General features: G+C 38.1%; 1 protein-coding gene across 6 annotated transcripts in view; it reads left to right on the top strand.

Moving 5' to 3' along the window:
- TRAK1 (trafficking kinesin protein 1) overlaps positions 1-11,451 on the top strand; it is a 118,267-nt gene that overhangs the window by 90,203 nt on the left and 16,613 nt on the right. For 5 of the 6 annotated variants that reach the window (XM_009290231.2, XM_009290255.2, XM_009290239.1 and 2 more), the window contains exons 11-15: positions 1,024-1,161; positions 2,836-2,912; positions 5,010-5,246; positions 5,532-5,848; positions 10,264-10,593. In XM_009290231.2, the coding sequence (XP_009288506.1) occupies positions 1,024-1,161; positions 2,836-2,912; positions 5,010-5,246; positions 5,532-5,848; positions 10,264-10,593 (1,099 nt within the window). The remainder of the gene's footprint in view (positions 1-1,023; positions 1,162-2,835; positions 2,913-5,009; positions 5,247-5,531; positions 5,849-10,263; positions 10,594-11,451) is intronic. The other variant, XM_019474890.1, reaches the window with a different exon arrangement.

Genomic DNA, 11,451 nt, shown 5'->3' with positions numbered 1-11,451 from the left:
GCATGGTGGTGTTGGGTTGACGGTTGGACTTGATGATCTTAGAGGTCTTTTCCAACCTTAATGATTCTATGATTGTATAACACAGAAGAGCTCATCCATACGGTATTTGTTCAGTGAATAAACCGAAGGCAGTCCAGGATTGCTGGCTGTCTTCTGGGTGCTACATTTACTTGAACAAAATGGACGAAATAGAATTAATAAAGCTTGATCCCCTTAGGATGTGTCTTGTACTTGGACTGCTTGGTGTTGAAGGTGGGAATGCCCATAGAAGCTTTTCCTGCTGGTGGGCCTTTTGTATCTGTGGTGCTCCACAAAGATTGAGCTCAAGCTTCTCCATTCCTTTCCTAGGAAAGACATTAACAGGATCTCTGTTTCTAAGCCAAGTAGCTTATTTTTATGAAACTTGTAGGAATGTGGTATTTCAGGCTTCTGCCTCTTTGCCAAACTTGGTTGAAATGGCTGATGAAGTAAAAAACTGAGGGTACACAGACATCTGCAGACAGAGTGATTACATAAGATACATTTCCTGAGAAAGTCAAGCTAAAAATAAGGCATGGTCTTAGGTTGTTGGAGGGTATATGTATATATATGTATGTATGCAAATCTTGGTTTTAGAATTCCTAATTCCTTTGGAACACTGTGAAATGTCTTGTCTTTTTCCCGTGCTGTTTGCCACTGTGGTCATCATGGCAGTAATTAGGCATTATACCTGATCAGACTAAAGATACTTTGGGCTCTGTATCTTCTCCTGGACAGTGGCTTCATGTAGATCCGTAGGATAGGAAATGGAGCAAGCAGTTCCTTCCCCTGCTGCCGCCCCACCCCCTCCACTTCCCCCTTTATGTTACTAATCCACGTTATTAATGATTTTCAATGATACACGCACTCTTTGGAGTTCTCTTCCTGTAAAGTGAAATATTCCTCCCTACACCATTATCCTTTACAAGTGTTAAAAGAATTTGCAGGCTTTTTGTGATGATAGTGCAGCCCGTAAGGTCTTGGACTGTTTTCTGTATGTTACAGTTGCGGGAGCTGGAAGACAAGTATGCAGAGTGCATGGAAATGCTTCATGAGGCTCAAGAAGAGCTGAAAAACCTTAGGAACAAGACTATGCCAAATGCCATATCACGTCGGTACCATTCTCTCGGTCTCTTCCCTATGGTAAGCAGATTTAAGAAAAAAAAACTGCACAAACCAGAAAACAACCAACCAAAGGAAATGCTTGCATCTGACTTACAGCTTCAGGCATAGGATGCTAGGCCAGATAGGAGCATGGGTGAAATGTGTATTTATATAGTGTTAAAGTGATCAATTTTGCATACCTGGTTCTGAAACAGTGATGCTGTGCAGTTACTTGTTTTTGCTGCGGTATTATATACAACCTGCAGCTGGCTTTGCTTATGCTGTGAATCATGGGTAGCATTCATAGGTTGTTACCCAGTTCTATACATTTTTTTTTTTATGCATCTCCTGTACTGTGGCAGCTGATTTTTTCAGTGGGAGCTTCCTGGTTTTCTTCAATATCCGTGGTGGTGTAACTTCCTGATAACATAACTAATGGTTTCTGGATATGGCATCCTTCTAGTCGCTGATGATATACATTCTAGTTCTTCAATACTTGAATAGGTTACACATATATTCTTGTTTTAGGGTCACTGAAAATTCAGTGGTTCATTAGAAGAATATTTGTTGCTAATATGTGTTACAGCAACATCAATTATGGCAGTGTCACTGATGTTACCAACTTTGTTTACCTAGTTTCATTTGATTATGACATTGTACATTTAAAGTATGGGGAATAGACAGTACCCTCAACCAAATGAGGGAAAAAAAGTGGATAAGAATGTCTAGGTAAGTTCAGTGCCTAGCTCTGCTTGCCTGTGTATCTCTAGAATAATTCCATCGCCCTACTTCTGAGGGCGATGATATCAGTGAAGTTTCTTTTGAGTTACATTAATGTAATCAAGCAGGAGAATCTGGCCCTCCTTTGTCTTTAGCCATGTCTTGTCTTAACTGCTGAGGAAGAACACGGATTACATTTGTGCTCACAAGAATTGTCAACAAAGGCTTAGCTTGCCTTTTTGTGTTCCCTTCTGAGACTGAACACAGGCCAATTTAAAGTGCAGACATTTAATAATATAAGTTGTACTTGCACAAATACTGTTGAAAGCTGCGAAAAGTATGCTTGTGCTGAGGTAGGTTTATGTATTTTGTACAAAAAAGATTTTCAAATGTTGAATCATGGACTAAAAGTCATTTAGGTTTGTGAATGTTTGACACTTAGATCCTGCACTTAATTACATTTAGGCAGTAAAACTTACTGACCACCAGTGGAGAATTGGTAGCCTGTCACCTTTAACCCTATAGGGGAAGTATATAATACTTTATGCCAAGAACCACATCTTTTTTTGTGGGTGAATGGGTAATGTTGTGAAAGGGAAGAGTGTTTTCTGTTTTAAATGAAAACAAATTAAGCAAAACTTCTTACATGAAAGGAGCATGTTACGGAGTAGGGAATTTAGTCTGGGAAGTTGGTGCACCTGGATTCTGTTGTTGCCTGTATGTTTTTTCAGGATCTTTGACAGATGTTATGTGTCCTCAGATGGTAAGTACTGTAGCAGTATGAAGCTAAGCCATAATTTGTCAGTCATTTAGATATGTTCATTAGTCTTCCAGCTTTCCAGTCCATTTTCATTGTTAAACCTGTATTTTTTTTTGTGTGGAATGACACCTTATTAGTTATTAATTATTTTATATAAGTAATTAATTATTTTATGCAATGACAACCTATTAATACTTTGATATTTGTTTTTCTTTTTTGCTTGTTTTTAACAGGATTCTTTGGCAGCAGAGATAGAAGGGTCAATGAGGAAAGAACTGCATTTAGATGAACCCGACTCTCCTGACTTGGCGTATGACTGAAAAGAATTGGTTCCTAATTGATTGATTATATCTGAAGTTGTTTATTATTTGATAAGAAAGGAAAAGACAGGAAATAGCTGAGCTAGGGATTTAGAAAGAAATATTTCTGTCAGAGTGTGAATGATAATGAGAAAGGTAAATAGATTGTCTGGTTATTGGGCTGGTTATATTTTCTGCTAAAGCTACCAAAAGAAAACACCTATATTATATATTTTTTGCCTTGTCTTATGAACTTTTTATCCTCATTCTTGAGTGCTGAGAATGAGAAAAGGTTGTTTTTCTTGTGTGTTACCACGTTAGGTTTCTTCAGTTAATGATTAGGGGATGAGCTCAATCCCTCGAGTTCTCTCTTCAGGTGTTATAACAGAAGTTACCAGGTAATTATTGATCTAATCCAGTTTTTAAAGGGAAAAAGTCAGTGCAGAAAGGGATTCAGAGTGGTTGGGTACTTACAGTGTGATGCCTATTATACCTGTGCAAAGTCATTGGCACCCATTTTGCTAAAGTTCCCTTGAATTAAACAAGAGAGTGGTTTGAAACAAGTTAAGTACTTGTGATGGTCCAAAAGCTAAAGATAGATACAGCTTGGCAGAAATGGCCTTACTGACGCCAGTTGCAGGTGTACTCTAATAGGTTTATCTCACCTATTTGTACAAAGCACAGACTGGTTAATTTGAAAGAAGTTAATCCTATTTAGAGGGTCTGTTAGAGCTTTTATGTATTTTGACTTGACCTTTACAAAGAAAGGACAGTCAGGGAAGGTACAGTAGCCGCTTTACAGAAACCTTCTAAGTATATTTACGAAGTTTGACACATACTTAAACCTTCTCTCAGCAGGAGCCAAGAACTGTAAATGAGGCTTTGACAGAGTGAAATGTTGATTAGAAAAATGTAAGCTCAGAAAGATGTGAGCATGCTCAAACCCCATAGGATCCTTTTGTCCTTCCAGAGTAATCTAACTTAAGGATAGTTTGACTTCTTTAGAATGTCTTTTATATTGCTATGCATGTACCAAAGAAGGATACCTTTTTTTGGTTTCATGGCTCGTCTTGGTTTTATTTATTTGTTCAGCAGGGGTAACTGTTACCTCTGTGGGACTGTTTATTGATAGATGCTCTTAGATTCAGCCTCTTAAATATATACAACTATAGACTTGGAGCCTACACACAAAGATTGCAACTGTTGAGCACTCATGGACAGAAAGAAATAAATTTTAATGACATTAAATAGCTTAAGGCATGCTGTCATTGTTACACCCTGGCAGTGTTACCTTTTAGCTGGAAGGGATGCCCTGTTCTTGTGTTCAGCCATTGTTGAACTGTAAAACAAAGCAGCAATGGCACTTCTGTAGCATGATGTAGGGCAAGTTTATTTTGTCAAGAAATTTCTGCTGAAGTGTCATCTGATCTTAATCTTGAAGCAGATGAACAAAGTTTGTAATGATATCAGGACAGCGGTGGTAAGGAATGAACTGTAGAAGTAGGTCAAAAATTAGGTTTCCAGCTGACAGCCTCAAAAATTAGGCCCCCCCCCTCCCCAGCCTCTCTTTAGACTCTTGATCCATTATATTTCTGATTCTTTTTTTTTTAATGGTATTTAAGGGGGTACGAAATTGGTTTCAGAACGAAAAGATACAAGACTTGCTTGCATAGAGATAGTCAGTAAAGTAAATTCAAATTCTTTTTTAAAATGGATTAGGGAGTTCATAGTTAAGAATTGAATGGAGATCAATTTTGTTTTTTAAAACCTCATTTCCACACAGTGGCTTTAAGGCATTTTTAGCTGATGTACCGAAATGCTCTTTCACTTAATTTTTATTAATATTTGAGAGGATCCATGCACATAATTCTCAAATGTTCTGCCTAAAATATGCTAGGATGATGGAAGTATGTTGATGGATTGAATGTAATGGCCAGACTGTAGCAAGTATGGGACCCTATGTATACTACTTAACAGAAACTATACAGACAAGGTGGTTGGTGGAGCTGTGATAGGAAGGGTTGTTAACAAGCTGTTACCTGTTTCTCTGTTCCTTCTTAAGGTAAGAAGGCACTGTGTGATTATTAACTGTGTGTATGTCTCACCAGTCATCAGAAGCGGGTCTTCGAGACGGTGAGAAATGTTAACCAAGTTGTCAAGCAGAGATCCATGACTCCGTCGCCAATGAATATCCCAGGCTCTAACCAGTCCTCTGCTATGAACTCAGTCATTTCTAGCTGTGTTAGCACTCCACGTTCCAGTTTCTATGGGGGAGACATCTCTAACATTATGATAGACAACAAGACCAATAGCATCATCCTTGAGACAGAATCCTCTGACAATGGGTCAGTACTGTAGCACTGGGCTTTGTTTTTGCTTTGTTTCTGACATAAAGGCAAAGCGTTTCTATTTTCCTCTTTTTGTCTTACATTGTGCAGTTAACACAGTGACTTACATCTTCAAAAGTTACTTTATTTTGTGCTTATAGTTCTTGAGACATAGTAATTTAAAGATATTGGTGAATGTCTTGAAACTGTCATGTAGAAGTTTTAAGCATCTCTAAGAATTTTTTTCTCCCTCCCCCCCTTTTCTTTTTTTTGTGTGTGTGTGTGTCCCCTGTTATGCTTTAGAAATGAAGACAGGATGAAGAAGCCTGGAACTCCAGGGACTCCAGGCTCCAGTGACCTAGAGACTGCCCTTCGTAGGCTGTCCCTCAGGCGGGAGAATTACCTCTCGGAGCGGAAGTTCTTTGAAGAAGAGCAGGAAAGGAAGTTACGGGAACTGGCAGAAAAGGGCGAGCTCCATAGTGGTTCTGTTACCCCCACAGAGAGCATCATGTCACTGGGAACTCACTCCAGATTTTCAGAATTCACTGGATATTCAGGAATGTCTATCAGCAGTCGCTCCTACCTGCCAGAAAAGCTTCAGATTGTGAAACCACTAGAAGGTGATAACAAAGGGCCTCGGCCTTTATCTGTTCTTCTTAGTGACTCTTTGTGGTCTCTTATCCATCACCAGAAAGCAGGAAATCTTTGCAATACGTATTCTTTTTACTTTAGAGACAGTAATCCACGCTGTTGGTTTGAAATCTTCTAACTACTACATTTTTCCTCAAGCCTTAAAAGTGTTAGGAAACAATTCCAGCCAAGGCAGTAGAATAAATGTTACAGGCCACACATACATCAGCAGTGCAGCCTTGCATCTGACCTCAATCTCAATGTTGCCGTTTCATATGTAGAAAAGGAAGGTGGTTGAGTATCTGAAATCTAAGCAGCAAGAGTATTAGTTCATCAAATCTCAGTTCTGCAAGTAAGTGTCTGGAAAGACCTTTAGCTAATTCAAATAGTCCAGTTGGTCTAATAGGACTATTTTTGTGATTAAAAATTACCTCTGGACTTTAATTGGCTGTTTGAGTGGCCACACATGGGTTTCTCTGGCTTTGGGTTTCATGTGTGAAATAGTTTTTTGGTTTTTTTTTTAAAGTAAATTTTCCTCCATATTTTGTCTCAGAAAAAGGCAAGATATAGGTAGATGGTAGTCAGGGCTAGGGCTTTATTTCAAAGTGCATTTCTGTAGTCTGTCTTAACAAAGCTGACAGAGCACACATGGTATAGTCTGCCTGGCTTTTTTCAGTCCTTTCAGGTTGTTGCTGGAAGTTAGTTGAGTAACTTCCTTCAGGTTTTAAACAAAATGAAGCTGTTTTCTTATACTACTTCACAGATAGTTAATTTAGTTATGTAATTTAGCTTTGGTTTCTCTCTCTCTCTCTTTTCCTTTAACAGAACTCATGTTACATTACATTATCTGTGTGTGTTTTAATTGCAAAAGTTCCTTTTTTCATCCTTTTAGAACAAATTTATTTCATCTATAAGGAGCATTTAGCATGACGCATATTCAGAAGCAAAAATAACCCTTCTTGTGTCCTGAAGAAAGTGATGTGCTGTATCTACCTATTCAAATGAAACTATAGCCATAGCGCACAAGTCCATACTGTTTAGCAGAATTTAGTAGGTTGTTTTCATGACTGCTTTTAAATGGTCATAAAAATTCATGTACCACATGAGGGAAGGGATGATCCAGCTTTGTTTCAGTTCTTGGTTGCTACCACTGTAATAGATTTCTGTCACCATCCCATTATATCTGCTTTTTTCTTCCAATAAACTCTAGAAGTCTTTATCATCTTTCTATCTGTCTGGGTTTTTTTTCCTGGTTTTGTTCATTGTTCTCACTGGGTCATTTTTTTCCTTAAAATTATTGCATCTTTTAAAGTACTTCTCATGTTTGGTTTTACATCTCATTTGTAGTATGTTTGTGTCTGCCTGTTTCATAAGTTTAGTGTTTGTTATCTTTTATTGAATATGTGTTTATGACTTTGTTCCTCACTTCAGCTTAGTTTTTTTCCCAAGTATTTTTCATGAGATTTAATTTTTTTTTTTTCAGACTTCATGGATACTTTCAGACTACTGGGGCAAAATAGTCTGCTGTACCTGTAGGCTGTTATCAGTAGTTGTGCCTTTGGTTTTTATTACTGTTTTCCTAAGGATGCTCATGCCATAAAATGGGGAAAGAAAAAATCAGTTCTATAATACATTTCAGGTTAGTGGCTTCTACTCCTTTAAAGCAATCTTTTAAATCCCACAGTAAAATAAATAGGGTGACAGAAGCACTAAGAAATTAATATTCTTCATTTGCACCTTCAAAAAAAACCCCAAAACCCACAAACACTTTCTTTTAGTAGAATAGAATGATTGCTTGATTTGTCTTGCTTTAGTTACAGTCTGGTTGGTTTTTTGGTTTGGTTTTTGTTTTTAAACTGTGCATCTGCAGCCTGTTGTACCATAAGCACAAAATAACCCACTCCCTGTGTACTGCAGGAAAACTAGAACCTTGGACTGATTGTCTTCACTCACTTTGTTGCAATTGTGGCAGCAACACATCATGAATTTCCAGCCTTTCTCTGACCCCCATACTATACATGCGATGATGCAGATATCAGGAATAGAAAAACAAACTCTATTCATATACTTTATTTTGCTTTCAAATTTCTTCTCACTTCAGCCTGGCAGTCCCACTCTTGCACACTAATTCCCTCATGCCAGCTTTTTCTGATAGCGTAATTTACAAAACTGTCTAGTAGGAGCCTGGGACTGAATATAGGCCAAGGTGTTGTATTCCCTCCTTCAATTTGGCTTTTTGTTTGTTTGGGGTTTTTTTGTAAATTGTAGGGTAGTTGACAACTGTTGCATTGCTTTCTGCATTAGTGTTAATTTTCTGTATGGAAAAGTTAAAGCTCTCTTACATACATTTTATGAGATCAAGATTAAAGTAGTTGAGGTGGGGAGAAACTCAGATATCCTCCTTTTTGGGATGAAGCTTAGGCCACTTTGATTTCCAGTTTGCAAAAGAAACTAATAACATGTAGTGTCAATAGAAATGTTAAAGCTCAAAATGCAGATATTCTGGTGAATATATTTCCATAGGAGAGGTGTAAAATTTAATGCTTGTACTCTGCAGAGATTTTCTGAGTATAAGTTTTGGTGAGCTTTAAGGCGAAAAACGTTACATCTTCAGAAGCTTGCATGCAAAAGTTAATTAGCAACAGGATTTTATACTTGCATGCAGTGCAGACAGAAATTTTGATTTCCGGTGTTTTTCTGTAACTCTTGAGGGTGTTGTCATACAGCAAAGCTCTAATCTTTGCTTAAGACTTGACAATATCTGTCACTTCTCCACATTCTGGAATATTTCTTCTATATAGAAGCTTGACAATTAAGGAATAAATACAAGTTATACAAGTTATAGGGATGTTCTCTTCCTTAGAGTTATTTTTTTGGGGGTTGTAATGGTTTCTACTTCTTGAGCCTCAAGGGTACCAATCAGTCTAAATCCTCTTTAGTCCCTCAAAAATTACTTTAAAAAAAAAATTAAAAATAACGCCATTATCCAAAGTAATCTAGCAGATCAAATTATTTTGAGCTAAAAATTACATGTTTTAAAAAGTGAGATAGACTTAATTAAAACGCTACTTACTGATCCCAGTCATTCTAAAGAAAGACGTTTTCCCCATTCGCTTCCTATTTACAATAAGCTTCCTGTAATGCAATATCCTTATTGTGAAATGACAATTTTTCTCATTCCATGGGATTTTTCTCAGATGCAAAATAACATGTATAAGAGCCATCCCTTCCCTAGTTATTGCAGTGGTTTAGATTTCTACATATACCATGCAACGAATTGAACATTCATGGTCTTTGAATACTGGTGAGACATTTGTATGCCAGCTTGTTGAATGAGTCGGTATTCTGCTTTGGGGAGAGGGGACAGGAACAAGCCAACAAAAACTGCTCTGATTTTAGCTGGCAGAGATGAAAATAAAGATGTTTTGTTTGTGTCATAGGACCTGGAATGAATAGATTGAAGTCACACGTTAGAACACAGCAGTGATTGGTGGGCACATAGGAAAACTTAGGCCTTTGTGAGCGGTGTTTAATCACTAGTTGAGGAATCGGATCAATCCTCCCTGATTTCAGTGGGCCCATCTCAGTGTGTATATCAATTTAATCTGATGCATTGCTGTTTCTGACTCATTGTCTCCTATTGAACGCTGAATATTGAATGCTTTTCTCTGTAAAATGGACCTCTTTCCTCACTCAAACCATTTTTCTGCCAAGGATGAAGCTACAGGTACAGTAGCATTTAGTTATGTAGTAGTTGACTTCCTGTAGCGTAGGGGCTCAGGTAGGGGCCATACAAGTAATTAGGCTTGATGTATAGGTGAGATGTATTATCTGCTTACATGTGCTTGGAGTTGATGTGGCTTTCTAACGTACAGCAGAAAGCTGAAATTGCTGTGTAATCTGTGTGACTGCTGTCCTCCTGTTAGCCACCGGTAGTAAATTCTAGCATGTTTCTAGCACCTTTCTTAGCGTGAGCTTAATGCGGGAGTATGTGGTATATGTTCCTCTTAGAGATTTCTGTGATGGTGCTCAGATAAACTGTTAAATGTTAATTCCTTCTACTCCTACTTAATCCTGTGAATTTAGGGGGATAAGAATATAAATGGGGAGGGGATGTGCATGTGCACAAGTATGCCACATCTTACCACCAGACTTTACCTATCTACGTGCTTATGATCAGTTTATTTCATATTGATCTGGAAATGATGAAGAGTAGGTGAAGCAGTTTTGCGTTGTAGCTTGTCTTCCAAGAAATATTAAAGCCTAGAAATATTAAACCCAGCAATATTAAAGGTTTGGAGCTCCCAAACCTTTGGTCTTCTGGATAACGAAGTGGGATTTTCTGCCTTTTAGATCCTGGATTGATTACTGATTTATTTCGGTTGTCTTTGTGTTCCCTTTCAAGGTTCTGCCACTTTGCACCACTGGCAGCAGCTGGCTCAGCCTCACCTTGGCGGGATCCTGGACACAAGGCCTGGGGTTGTCACTAAGGGCTTCAGGACACTGGACCTGGACCTGGATGAAGTGTACTGCCTTAATGACTATGAGGAAGATGAGACAGGTGACATTTCTTACAAGGGCCTAACTACCTCGACGCCAGTTCAGCACACAGAGACCTCAGGTGAGAGGTCACAAGCACAAGTGACTGTTTCAGAGAACAAGAATAACCCCCGCCAATCTCAGGCTTTCACAGAGGAGATGCAGGAGTCAACGACTGACGATGATGAGGGGTCTGGTGAGGGAAACTCATTAAGTCCAGTAAAACTGACATCTTTGCAGGATTTTGATTACTGGGCCATTCTTGCATCTCTCCAGAACAGCATCCATAGTATTGCTTTGTGTGTAGCATCTGCACGTTAATGCGTGCAGTAGTTAGAACATAACCATTCTAACATTGGCTCAAAAATCCTTTCTTTAATAATCTTTTAATTTGACTTTTTTTCAGTAACAGCATCTGTGGTCAATATTTTACTCTTATTTTGATAAGAGAAGGCTGCTAAAAGGAAGTGGTTCGTTCACAAACCTTTGTGTGACACGTATGCAACTTGTATGTGTATTTAGTGCACGCTCTTCAGTGTATATAATGTACAGATGATACATATTTTGTATGCCTATAGTGCAGATATTCTTCTGTTCATAAGAGGTGATGCCATGCTTTAGATTTTTGTACTTTGGGAAAAAAACAAAGACTAAATGATGACAAAAGGTGCATCTAAGTTGCCTTTGCTGAAACAAATGGAAGTGCCTTGAAAATCAAGCAAAGAAATTCTGCAAGTTTAATTCAGTTACCTCAGATACAGTTACATGTTTTTAAATTCCCTTTGACATAAAGAATTAAGAGAATGTTTTATGTAGAGAATAATGACGTTTCCCTCATTCTCTCTCCACCACACTATTAAATTCTGTCCTTCCTATTTATACCATATTAAGACTTAAACATTTTTAAGTGACACAGTACTGCATGAGTTATTAGATACTCTGAACTGACATTTGCGGTCTTACTGCATGAGGCTACAGGTTCTCAGACTACAGATGTGTTTTGAGTTTGTGTGGTTTCTTTTCTTGATGTTGGGTTTTTTTCGGGGGGGGGTGG

This window comes from Aptenodytes forsteri, unplaced genomic scaffold (assembly GCF_000699145.1).
Source record: "Aptenodytes forsteri isolate BGI_AS27 unplaced genomic scaffold, ASM69914v1 Scaffold426, whole genome shotgun sequence".
Classification (NCBI taxonomy): domain Eukaryota; kingdom Metazoa; phylum Chordata; class Aves; order Sphenisciformes; family Spheniscidae; genus Aptenodytes; species Aptenodytes forsteri.
Note: the sequence above shows the minus strand (reverse complement) of the source record. Positions and strands in the feature narration are given on the sequence as shown.